This window comes from Oncorhynchus mykiss, chromosome 20 (assembly GCF_013265735.2).
Source record: "Oncorhynchus mykiss isolate Arlee chromosome 20, USDA_OmykA_1.1, whole genome shotgun sequence".
In the NCBI taxonomy this organism is placed as follows: domain Eukaryota; kingdom Metazoa; phylum Chordata; class Actinopteri; order Salmoniformes; family Salmonidae; genus Oncorhynchus; species Oncorhynchus mykiss.
Genome location: NC_048584.1, coordinates 45,525,985 through 45,540,140, shown reverse-complemented (window position 1 = coordinate 45,540,140; position 14,156 = coordinate 45,525,985). Strand labels below are relative to the sequence as shown.

The window sequence follows — 14,156 nt, the reverse complement described above, 5'->3', positions numbered from 1 at the left end:
AATAAATACAGGCAGCCTGCAGCAGATCCTTGATGATGATGATTATGAATAAATACAGGTAGCCTGCTGCAGATCCTTGATGATGATGATGATGAATAAATACAGTCAGCCTGCAGCAGATCCTTGATGATGATGAATAAATACAGGCAGCCTGCAGCAGATCCTTGATGATGATGATGAATAAATACAGGCAGCCTGCAGCAGATCCTTGATGATGATGATGAATAAATACAGGCAGCCTGCAGCAGATCCTTGATGATGATGAATAAATACAGGCAGCCTGCAGCAGATCCTTGATGATGATGATTATGAATAAATACAGGTAGCCTGCTGCAGATCCTTGATGATGATGATGATGATGATGAATAAATACAGTCAGCCTGCAGCAGATCCTTGATGATGATGATGATGAATAAATACAGGCAGCCTGCAGCAGATCCTTAATGATGATGATGATGATGTTGAATAAATACAGGCAGCCTACAGCAGATCCTTGATGATGATGAATAAATACAGTCAGCCTGCAGCAGATCCTTGATGATGATGATGATGAATAAATACAGGCAGCCTGCAGCAGATCCTTAATGATGATGATGATGATGTTGAATAAATACAGGCAGCCTACAGCTGATCCTTGATGATGATGAATAAATACAGGCAGCCTGCAGCAGATCCTTGATGATGATGATGAATAAATACCGGCAGCCTGCAGCAGATCCTTGATGATGATTATGAATAAATACAGGCAGCCTGCTGCAGATCTTTAATGATGATGATGAATAAATACAGGCAGCCTGCTGCAGATCCTTAATGATGATGATGAATAAATACAGGCAGCCTGCTGCAGATCCTTGATGATGATGATGATGAATAAATACAGGTAGCCTGCTGCAGATCCTTGATGATGATGATGAATAAATACAGGCAGCCTGCAGCAGATCCTTGATGATGATGATGATGAATAAATACAGGTAGCCTGCTGCAGATCCTTGATGATGATGATGAATAAATACAGGCAGCCTGCAGCAGATCCTTGATGATGATGATGATGAATAAATACAGGTAGCCTGCTGCAGATCCTTGATGATGATGATGAATAAATACAGGCAGCCTGCAGCAGATCCTTGATGATGATGATGAATAAATACAGGCAGCCTGCTGCAGATCCTTAATGATGATGATGAATAAATACAGGCAGCCTGCAGCAGATCCTTGATGATGATGAATAAATACAGGCAGCCTGCTGCAGATCCTTGATGATGATGATGAATAAATACAGGCAGCCTGCTGCAAATCCTTGATGATGATGATGAATAAATACAGGCAGCCTGCTGCAGATCCTTAATGATGATGATGAATAAATACAGGCAGCCTGCTGCAGATCCTTGATGATGATGATGATGATGAATAAATACAGGCAGCCTGCTGCAGATCCTTGATGATGATGATGATGAATAAATACAGGCAGCCTGCAGCAGATCCTTGATGATGATGAATAAATACAGGCAGCCTGCAGCAGATCCTTGATGATGATGAATAAATACAGGCAGCCTGCAGCAGATCCTTGATGATGATGAATAAATACAGGCAGCCTGCAGCAGATCCTTGATGATGATGATTATGAATAAATACAGGTAGCCTGCTGCAGATCCTTGATGATGATGATGATGATGATGAATAAATACAGTCAGCCTGCAGCAGATCCTTGATGATGATGATGATGAATAAATACAGGCAGCCTGCAGCAGATCCTTAATGATGATGATGATGATGTTGAATAAATACAGGCAGCCTACAGCAGATCCTTGATGATGATGAATAAATACAGTCAGCCTGCAGCAGATCCTTGATGATGATGATGATGAATAAATACAGGCAGCCTGCAGCAGATCCTTAATGATGATGATGATGATGTTGAATAAATACAGGCAGCCTACAGCTGATCCTTGATGATGATGAATAAATACAGGCAGCCTGCAGCAGATCCTTGATGATGATGATGAATAAATACCGGCAGCCTGCAGCAGATCCTTGATGATGATTATGAATAAATACAGGCAGCCTGCTGCAGATCTTTAATGATGATGATGAATAAATACAGGCAGCCTGCTGCAGATCCTTAATGATGATGATGAATAAATACAGGCAGCCTGCTGCAGATCCTTGATGATGATGATGATGAATAAATACAGGTAGCCTGCTGCAGATCCTTGATGATGATGATGAATAAATACAGGCAGCCTGCAGCAGATCCTTGATGATGATGATGATGAATAAATACAGGTAGCCTGCTGCAGATCCTTGATGATGATGATGAATAAATACAGGCAGCCTGCAGCAGATCCTTGATGATGATGATGATGAATAAATACAGGTAGCCTGCTGCAGATCCTTGATGATGATGATGAATAAATACAGGCAGCCTGCAGCAGATCCTTGATGATGATGATGAATAAATACAGGCAGCCTGCTGCAGATCCTTAATGATGATGATGAATAAATACAGGCAGCCTGCAGCAGATCCTTGATGATGATGAATAAATACAGGCAGCCTGCTGCAGATCCTTGATGATGATGATGAATAAATACAGGCAGCCTGCTGCAAATCCTTGATGATGATGATGAATAAATACAGGCAGCCTGCTGCAGATCCTTAATGATGATGATGAATAAATACAGGCAGCCTGCTGCAGATCCTTGATGATGATGATGATGATGAATAAATACAGGCAGCCTGCTGCAGATCCTTGATGATGATGATGATGAATAAATACAGGCAGCCTGCAGCAGATCCTTGATGATGATGAATAAATACAGGCAGCCTGCAGCAGATCCTTGATGATGATGAATAAATACAGGCAGCCTGCAGCAGATCCTTGATGATGATGAATAAATACAGGCAGCCTGCAGCAGATCCTTGATGATGATGATTATGAATAAATACAGGTAGCCTGCTGCAGATCCTTGATGATGATGAATAAATACAGGCAAACTGCTGCAAATCCTTAATGATGATGATGAATAAATACAGGCAGCCTGCTGCAGATCCTTAATGATGATGATGATGAATAAATACCGGCTGCCTGCAGCAGATCCTTGATGATGATGAATAAATACAGGCAGCCTGCTGCAGATCCTTGATGATGATGATGAAGATGATGATGATGATGATGAATAAATACAGGCAGCCTGCAGTAGATCCTTGATTATGATGATGATGATGATGATGATGATGATGATGATGATGATGAATAAATACAGGCAGCCTGCTGCAGATCCTTGATGATGATGAATAAATACAGGCAGCCTGCAGTAGATCCTTGATTATGATGATGAAGATGATGATGATGATGATGATGATGATGAATACATACAGGCAGCCTGCAGCAGATCCTTGATTATGATGATGAAGATGATGATGATGATGATGAATAAATACAGGCAGCCTGCTGCAGATCCTTGATTATGATGATGAAGATGATGATGATGAATAAATACAGGCAGCCTGCTGCAGATCCTTGATTATGATGATGAAGATGATGATGATGATGATGATGAATAAATACAGGCAGCCTGCAGCTGATCCTTGATGATGATGAATAAATACAGGCAGCCTGCAGCTGATCCTTGATGATGATGAATAAATACAGGCAGCCTGCAGCAGATCCTTGATGATGATGATGACGATGATGATGATGATGATGAATAAATACAGGCAGCCTGCAGCAGATCCTTAATGATGATGATGAATAAATACAGGCATCCAGCTGCAGATCCTTAATGATGATGATGAATAAATACAGGCATCCAGCTGCAGATCCTTAATGATGATGATGAATAAATACAGGCAGCCTGCAGCAGATCCTTAATGATGATTATGAAGATGATGATGATGATGATGAATAAATACAGACAGCCTGCTGCAGATCCTTGATGATGAAGATGATGATGATGATGAATAAATACAGGCAACCTGCTGCAGATCCTTAATGATGATTATGAAGATGATGATGATGATGATGATGAATAAATACAGGCAGCCTGCTGCAGATCCTTAATGATGATTATGAAGATGATGATGATGATGATGAATAAAAACAGGCAGCCTGCTGCAGATCCTTGATGATGAAGGTGATGATGATGATGAATGATGATGATGATGATGATGAATAAATACAGGCAGCCTGCTGCAGATCCTTAATGATGATGAATAAATACAGGCAGCCTGCTGCAGATCCTTAATGATGATTATGAAGATGATGATGATGAATAAATACAGGCAGCCTGCTGCAGATCCTTAATGATGATGAATAAATACAGGCAACCTGCTGCAGATCCTTAATGATGAAGGTGATGATGATGATGAATGATGATGATGATGATGATCAAATCAAATCAAATCAAATTTATTTATATAGCCCTTCGTACATCAGCTGATATCTCAAAGTGCTGTACAGAAACCCAGCCTAAAACCCCAAACAGCAAGCAATGCAGGTGAAGAAGCACGGTGGCTAGGAAAAACTCCCTAGAAAGGCCAAAACCTAGGAAGAAACCTAGAGAGGAGCCAGGCTATGTGGGGTGGCCAGTCCTCTTCTGGCTGTGCCGGGTGGAGATTATAACAAAACATGGTCAAGATGTTCAAATGTTCATAAATGACCAGCATGGTCGAATAATAATAAGGCAGAATAGTTGAAACTGGAGCAGCAGCACAGTCAGGTGGACTGGGGACAGCAAGGAGTCATCATGTCAGGTATTCCTGGGGCATGGTCCTAGGGCTCAGGTCCTCCGAGAGAGAGAAAGAAAGAGAGAATTAGAGAGAGCATATGTGGGATGGCCAGTCCTCTTCTGGCTGTGCCGGGTGGAGATTATAACAGAACATGGCCAAGATGTTCAAATGTTCATAAATGATCAGCATGGTCGAATAATAATAAGGCAGAACAGTTGAAACTGGAGCTGATGATGATGATGATGATGATGAATAAATACAGGCAACCTGCTGCAGATCCTTAATGATGATGAATAAATACAGGCAGCCTGCAGCAGATCCTTAATGATGATTATGAAGATGATGATGATGATGATGAATAAATACAGGCAGCCTGCTGCAGATCCTTGATGATGAAGATGATGATGAATAAATACAGGCAGCCTGCTGCAGATCCTTAATGATGAAGGTGATGATGATGATGAATGATGATGATGATGATGATGAATAAATACAGGCAACCTGCTGCAGATCCTTAATGATGATGATGAATAAATACAGGCAGCCTGCTGCAGATCCTTGATGATGAAGGTGATGATGATGATGAATGATGATGATGATGATGATGATGATGAATAAATACAGGCAACCTGCAGCAGATCCTTGATGATGATTAATAAATACAGGCAGCCTGCAACAGATCCTTGATGATGATGATGAATAAATACAGGCAGCCTGCTGCAGATCCTTGATGATGATTAATAAATACAGGCAGCCTGCTGCAGGTCCTTAATGATGATGATGAATAAATACAGGCAGCCTGCAGCTGATCCTTAATGATGATGATGAATAAATACAGGCAGCCTGCAGCAGGTCCTTAATGATGATGATGAATAAATACAGGCAGTCTGCAGCAGATCCTTGATGATGATGATTATAATGAATAAATACAGGCAGCCTGCAGCAGATCCTTAATGATGATGATGAATAAATACAGGCAGCCTGCTGCAGATCCTTAATGATTATGATGAATAAATACAGGCAGCCTGCTGCAGATCCTTAATGATGATGAATAAATACAGGCAGCCTGCTGCAGATCCTTAATGATGATGAATAAATACAGGCAGCCTGCTGCAGATCCTTAATGATGATTATGAAGATGATGATGATGAATAAACACAGGCAGCGTGCTGCAGATCCTTGATGATGAAGATGATGATGATGATGATGAATAAATACAGGCAGCCTGCTGCAGATCCTTGATGATGATGATGATGATGATGATGATGATGAATAAACACAGGCAGCGTGCTGCAGATCCTTGATGATGAAGATGATGATGATGATGATGATGAATAAATACAGGCAACCTGCTGCAGATCCTTGATGATGATGATGATGAATAAATACAGGCAGCCTGCTGCAGATCCTTGATGATGATGATGATGAATAAATACAGGCAGCCTGCAGCAGATCCTTGATGATGATGATGATGATGAATAAATACAGGTAGCCTGCTGCAGATCCTTAATAATGATAAATAAATACAGGCAGCCTGCTGCAGATCCTTGATGATGATGATGATGAATAAATACAGGCAGCCTGCAGCAGATCCTTAATGATGATGATGATGAATAAATACAGGTAGCCTGCTGCAGATCCTTAATAATGATAAATAAATACAGGCAGCCTGCTGCAGATCCTTAATGATGATGATGAATAAATACAGGCAGCCTGCTGCAGATCCTTGATGATGATGATGAATAAATACAGGCAGCCTGCTGCAGATCCTTAATGATGATGAATAAATACAGGCAGCCTGCTGCAGATCCTTAATGATGATGATGAATAAATACAGGCAGCCTGCTGCAGATCCTTGATGATGATGATGAATAAATACAGGCAGCCTGCTGCAGATCCTTAATGATGATGAATAAATACAGGCAGCCTGCTGCAGATCCTTAATGATGATGATGAATAAATACAGGTAGCCTGCTGCAGATCCTTGATGATGATTAATAAATACAGGCAGCCTGCTGCAGATCCTTGATGATGATAAATAAATACAGGTAGCCTGCTGCAGATCCTTAATGATGATGATGAATAAATACAGGTAGCCTGCAGCAGATCCTTGAAGATGATTAATAAATACAGGCAGCCTGCTGCAGATCCTTAATGATGATGATGAAGATGATGATGATGAATAAATACAGGCAGCCTGCTGCAGATCTGTTATTCAATGTGTTTCTAATAGCAGTAAGGACTATCTGTTATTCAATGTGTTTCTATTGGCTAATAGCAGTAAGGACTATCTGTTATTCAATGTGTTTCTATGGGCTAATAGCAGTAAGGACTATCTGTTATTCAATGTGTTTCTAATAGCAGTAAGGACTATCTGTTATTCAATGTGTTTCTATGGGCTAATAGCAGTAAGGACTATCTGTTATTCAATGTGTTTCTATGGGCTAATAGCAGTAAGGACTATCTGTTATTCAATGTGTTTCTATGGGCTAATAGCAGTAAGGACTATCTGTTATTCAATGTGTTTCTATGGGCTAATAGCAGTAAGGACTATCTGTTATTCAATGTGTTTCTATGGGCTAATAGCAGTAAGGACTATCTGTTATTCAATGTGTTTCTATGGGATAATAGCACTAAGGACTATCTGTTATTCAATGTGTTTCTATGGGCTAATAGCAGTAAGGACTATCTGTTATTCAATGTGTTTCTATGGGCTAATAGCAGTAAGGACTATCTGTTATTCAATGTGTTTCTATGGGCTATTAGCAGTAAGGACTATCTGTTATTCAATGTGTTTCTATGGGCTAATAGCAGTAAGGACTATCTGTTATTCAATGTGTTTCTATTGGCTAATAGCAGTAAGGACTATCTGTTATTCAATGTGTTTCTATGGGCTAATAGCAGTAAGGACTATCTGTTATTCAATGTGTTTCTATGGGCTAATAGCAGTAAGGACTATCTGTTATTCAATGTGTTTCTATTGGCTAATAGCAGTAAGGACTATCTGTTATTCAATGTGTTTCTATGGGCTAATAGCAGTAAGGACTATCTGTTATTCAATGTGTTTCTAATAGCAGTAAGGACTATCTGTTATTCAATGTGTTTCTATGGGATAATAGCACTAAGGACTATCTGTTATTCAATGTGTTTCTATGGGATAATAGCAGTAAGGACTATCTGTTATTCAATGTGTTTCTATGGGATAATAGCACTAAGGACTATCTGTTATTCAATGTGTTTCTATGGGATAATAGCAGTAAGGACTATCTGTTATTCAATGTGTTTCTATGGGATAATAGCACTAAGGACTATCTGTTATACAATGTGTTTCTATTGGCTAATAGCAGTAAGGACTATCTGTTATTCAATGTGTTTCTATGGGCTAATAGCAGTAAGGACTATCTGTTATTCAATGTGTTTCTATTGGCTAATAGCAGTAAGGACTATCTGTTATTCAATGTGTTTCTATGGGATAATAGCAGTAAGGACTATCTGTTATTCAATGTGTTTCTAATAGCAGTAAGGACTATCTGTTATTCAATGTGTTTCTATGGGATAATAGCACTAAGGACTATCTGTTATACAATGTGTTTCTATTGGCTAATAGCAGTAAGGACTATCTGTTATTCAATGTGTTTCTATTGGCTAATAGCAGTAAGGACTATCTGTTATTCAATGTGTTTCTATGGGCTAATAGCAGTAAGGACTATCTGTTATTCAATGTGTTTCTATGGGCTAATAGCAGTAAGGACTATCTGTTATTCAATATGTTTCTATGGGCTAATAGCAGTAAGGACTATCTGTTATTCAATGTGTTTCTAATAGCAGTAAGGACTATCTGTTATTCAATGTGTTTCTATGGGCTAATAGCAGTAAGGACTATCTATTATTCAATGTGTTTCTATGGGCTAATAGCAGTAAGGACTATCTGTTATTCAATGTGTTTCTAATAGCAGTAAGGACTATCTGTCAGGAATATCTATCAGGAATATTCTGGTTAGTTAACAGGAAGGTTCTGGTTAGTTAACAGGAATATTCTGGTTAGTTAACAGGAATATTCTGGTTAGTTAACAGGGATGTTCTGGTTAGTTAACAGGAATGTTCTGGTTAGTTAACAGGAATGTTCTGGTTAGTTAACAGGAATGCGGTGGCAAGTTAACAGGAATGTTGTGGTTAGTTAACAGGAATGTTCTGGTTAGTTAACAGGAATGCTCTGGTTAGTTAACAGGAATGTTCTGGTTAGTTAACAGGAATGTTCTGGCTAGTTAACAGGAATATTCTGGCTAGTTAACAGGAATGTTCTGGTTAGTTAACAGGAATGTTCTGGTTAGTTAACAGGAATGCTCTGGTTAGTTAACAGGAATGCTCTGGTTAGTTAACAGGAATATTCTGGCTAGTTAACAGGAATATTCTGGTTAGTTAACAGGAATGTTCTGGCTAGTTAACAGGAATGTCCTGGCTAGTTAACAGGAATGTTTTTGCTAGTTATCAGGAATGCACTGGCTAGTTAACAGGAATGTTCTGGCTAGTTAACAGGAATGTTCTGGCTAGTTAACAGGAATGCACTGGCTAGTTAACAGGAATGCTCTGGTTAGTTAACAGGAATGCACTGGCTAGTTAACAGGAATGCTGTGGTTAGTTAACAGGAATGTTCTGGTTAGTTAACAGGAATATTCTGGCTAGTTAACAGGAATATTCTGGTTAGTTAACAGGAATATTCTGGTTAGTTAACAGGAATATTCTGGCTAGTTAACAGGAATTTTCTGGTTAGTTAACAGGAATATTCTGGTTAGTTAACAGGAATTAACTGGCTAGTTAACAGGAATGTTCTGGCTAGTTAACAGGAATGAACTGGCTAGTTAACAGGAATGTTCTGGCTAGTTAACAGGAATGTTCTGGCTAGTTAACAGGAATTCGCTGACTAGTTAACAGGAACTGTGATCCCAAGTTATTATACTGATTGAAGTGCGGACAATGTTTCTCTGTCGATCTTAATCATCAGCATCTTTGAACAGTTGTTTCTGCTTTCTCTTCCAGGTCCAAGTACCACAAGTTAAAATATGGAACGGAGTTGAACCAAGGAGACGTGAAACCTCCCAGCTATGACTACGGTAGGACAACTTACACACGACCCTCTTCTTCTATGGCGGTACTAAATCCTAGAGAATGCAGCATTCACATACCTGAATCCTGTCTGGCTGTGTAGACTTTTACACATGTCTTATCCAATAGTTTCACCATGTATGTGTACCAACACTCTCTCTGATGGTCTCCATGTTCTGATTCCCTCCTGTCTTTAGGGATGTGTCCTATTGGTCTCCATGTTCTGATTCCCTCCTGTCTTTAGGGATGTGTCCTCCTCATCATTCATCATCTTTATTCATAAGATACAGCCTGTTCTGTCTGTTCAAAGCATCAGCTCTCTGGAAGTGTTGATGAACCGGAGAGGTGTCGGGGTGTGTGTGTGTCGGGGTGTGTGTGTGTCGGGGTGTGTGTGTGTCGGGGTGTGTGTGTGTCGGGGTGTGTGTGTCGTGGTGTGCGTGTTCATGTGCCTAAATTAGGCACGTCTCTCTCTTCTCCTCTCCCCTCTCTCCTAAATTACCAAGTAGGGATGCACCGATATTACATTTTTGGCCGATACCGATATCCGATATTTTCCTTGACAAAATTAAACCAATATCGATTTATAAAAAAATGTTGCGGCCTGTTAAGCATTCTAGTATAGTTAACACACACACACACATGCACGCAGCGGTCTAAGGCACTGCATCTCAGTGCAAGAGGCGTCACTACAGTCCCTGGTTTGAAACCAGGCTGTATCACATCCGGCCGTGATTGGGAGTCCCATAGGGCGGCACACAATTGGCCCAACGTCGTCCGGGGTAGGCCGTCATTGTAAATAAGAATTTGTTCTTAACTGACTTGTTACATAAAGGTTACACACTCACACCACACTGACCAAAAAGTTATTTTGTTTCCATTTACGTATGTCCCCATTACCAGTGAAACATCATCAAAAAAAAATTCTTTCACTTACTTGCTGTGCTGTTTTGTTGTTCAGTCGTTTCGTTCTCAACCAGGATTTCATCATACATGTCAAACAGTGATGTTTCAGCTCTCTGTCCGTGTCCTCTCTTCCTCTGCACTGTCACTGTGTCCGTTTCCATCTTGTCCATCCATGTCTGTCCGTGGTCTCTCTTCCTCTTCACTGTCACTGTGTCCGTTTCCATCTTGTCCAGCCATGTCTGTCCGTGGCCTCTCTTCCTCTGCACTGTCACTGTGTCCGTTTCCATCTTGTCCAGCCATGTCTGTCCGTGGCCTCTCTTCCTCGGTACGCACTGTCACTGTGTCCGTTTCCATCTTGTCCAGCCATGTCTGTCCGTGGCCTCTCTTCCTCTTCACTGTCACTGTGTCCGTTTCCTTCTTGTCCAGCCATGTCTGTCCGTGGCCTCTCTTCCTTGGTGCACACTGTCACTGTGTCCGTTTCCATCTTGTCCAGCCATGTCTGTCCGTGGCCTCTCTTCCTCGGTACGCACCGTCACTGTGTCCGTTTCCTTATTGTCCAGTTGAGTAAAGAGGCTCAGAGAGAATGCCTGTTAAAGAAGTAGTGGTCCTTGTACCTAACATCGAGCATGGTGGTGACACAGTAAAGAGGCTCAGAGAGAATGCCTGTTAAAGAAGTAGCAGTCCTTGTACCTAACATCGAGCATGGTGGTGACACAGTAAAGAGAGAATGCCTATTAAAGAAGTAGTGGTCCTTGTACCTAGCATCGAGCATGGTGGTGACACAGTAAAGAGAGAATGTCTGTTAAAGAAGTAGTGGTCCTTGTACCTAGCATCGAGCATGGTGGCAACACAGTAAAGAGGCTCAGAGAGAATGCCTGTTAAAGAAGTAGCGGGTCTTGTACCTAGCATCGAGCATGGTGACGACACAGTAAAGAGGCTCAGAGAGAATGCCTGTTAAAGAAGTAGCGGTCCTTGTACCTAGCATCTAGCATGGTGGCAACACAGTAAAGAGAGAATGCCTGTTAAAGAAGTAGCGGTCCTTGTACCTAGCATCGAGCATGGTGGCAACACAGTAAAGAGAGAATGCCTGTTAAAGAAGTAGCGGTCCTTGTACCTAACATCTAGCATGGTGGCGACACAGTAAAGAGAGAATGCCTGTTAAAGAAGTAGCGGTCCTTGTACCTAGCATCGAGCATGGTGGAGACACAGTAAAGAGGCTCAGAGAGAATGCCTGTTAAAGAAGTAGTGGTCCTTGTACCTAACATCGAGCATGGTGGTGACACAGTAAAGAGGCTTAGAGAGAATGCCTGTTAAAGAAGTAGCGGTCCTTGTACCTAGCATCGAACATGGTGGCGACACAGTAAAGAGAGAATGCCTGTTAAAGAAGTAGCGGTCCTTGTACCTAGCATCGAGCATGGTGGCAACACAGTAAAGAGAGAATGCCTGTTAAAGAAGTAGCGGTCCTTGTACCTAACATCGAGCATGGTGGTGACACAGTAAAGAGAGAATGCCTGTTAAAGAAGTAGAGGTCCTTGTACCTAACATCGAGCATGGTGGCGACCCAGTAAAGAGGCTCAGATAGAATGCCTGTTAAAGAAGTAGCGGTCCTTATACCTAGCATCGAGCATGGTGGAGACACAGTAAAGAGAGAATGCCTGTTAAAGAAGTAGCGGTCCTTGTACCTAACATCGAGCATGGTGGTGACACAGTAAAGAGAGAATGTCTGTTAAAGAAGTAGCGGTCCTTGTACCTAGCATCCAGCATGGTGGTGACACAGTAAAGAGGCTCAGAGAGAATGCCTGTTAAAGAAGTAGCGGTCATTGTACCTAGCATGGAGCATGGTGGTGACACAGTAAAGAGAGAATGCCTGTTAAAGAAGTAGCGGTCCTTGTACCTAGCATCCAGCATGGTGGTGACACAGTAAAGAGGCTTAGAGAGAATGCCTGTTAAAGAAGTAGTGGTCCTTGTACCTAACATCGAGCATGGTGGTGACACAGTAAAGAGGCTCAGAGAGAATGCCTGTTAAAGAAGTAGCGGTCCTTGTACCTAACATCGAGCATGGTGGCAACACAGTAAAGAGAGAATGTCTGTTAAAGAAGTAGCGGTCCTTGTACCTAGCATCGAGCATGGTGGCGACACAGTAAAGAGGCTCAGATAGAATGCCTGTTAAAGAAGTAGCGGTCCTTGTACCTAGCATGGAGCAGGGTGGCGACACAGTAAAGAGAGAATGCCTGTTAAAGAAGTAGTGGTCCTTGTACCTAGCATCGAGCATGGTGGTGACACAGTAAAGAGGCTCAGATAGAATGCCTGTTCAAGAAGTAGCAGTCCTTGTACCTAGCATCTAGCATGGTGGAGACACAGTAAAGAGAGAATGCCTGTTAAAGAAGTAGTGGTCCTTGTACCTAGCATCGAGCATGGTGGCGACACAGTAAAGAGAGAATGCCTGTTAAAGAAGTAGCAGTCCTTGTACCTAACATCGAGCATGGTGGAGACACAGTAAAGAGGCTCAGAGAGAATGCCTGTTAAAGAAGTAGCGGTCCTTGTACCTAGCATCGAGCATGGTGGTGACACAGTAAAGAGGCTCAGAGAGAATGCCTGTTAAAGAAGTAGCGGTCCTTGTACCTAGCATCGAACATGGTGGAGACACAGTAAAGAGAGAATGCCTGTTAAAGAAGTAGCGGTCCTTGTACCTAGCATCGAGCATGGTGGCAACACAGTAAAGAGAGAATGCCTGTTAAAGAAGTAGCGGTCCTTGTACCTAGCATCGAGCATGGTGGAGACACAGTAAAGAGAGAATGCCTGTTAAAGAAGTAGTGGTCCTTGTACCTAGCATCGAGCATGGTGGAGACACAGTAAAGAGAGAATGCCTGTTAAAGAAGTAGTGGTCCTTGTACCTAGCATCGAGCATGGTGGAGACACATTAAAGAGAGAATGCCTGTTAAAGAAGTAGCGGTCCTTGTACCTAGCATCGAGCATGGTGGTGACACAGTAAAGAGAGAATGCCTGTTAAAGAAGTAGCGGTCCTTGTACCTAGCATCGAGCATGGTGGTGACACAGTAAAGAGAGAATGCCTGTTAAAGAAGTAGCGGTCCTTGTACCTAGCATCGAGCATGGTGGTGACACAGTAAAGAGGCTCAGAGAGAATGCCTGTTAAAGAAGTAGCGGTCCTTGTACCTAACATCGAGCATGGTGGCGACACAGTAAAGAGAGAATGCCTGTTAAAGAAGTAGCGGTCCTTGTACCTAGCATCGAGCATGGTGGCAACACAGTAAAGAGAGAATGCCTGTTAAAGAAGTAGCGGTCCTTAGTGCTGCCGCTAAAACCTTAGTGCTGCCGCTAACACCTTAGTGCTGCCCGCTAACACCTTAGTGCTGCCCGCTAACACCTTAGTGCTGCCCGCTAACACCTTAGTGCTGCCCGCTAA

General features: G+C 41.9%; 1 protein-coding gene across 2 annotated transcripts in view; it reads left to right on the top strand.

Moving 5' to 3' along the window:
• Positions 1-14,156, top strand: part of LOC110499572 (striatin) — a 60,287-nt gene that overhangs the window by 20,288 nt on the left and 25,843 nt on the right. For both annotated transcript variants that reach the window (XM_036956444.1, XM_036956443.1), the window contains exon 3: positions 9,764-9,837. In XM_036956444.1, coding sequence (XP_036812339.1) covers positions 9,764-9,837 — 74 coding nt within the window. The remainder of the gene's footprint in view (positions 1-9,763; positions 9,838-14,156) is intronic.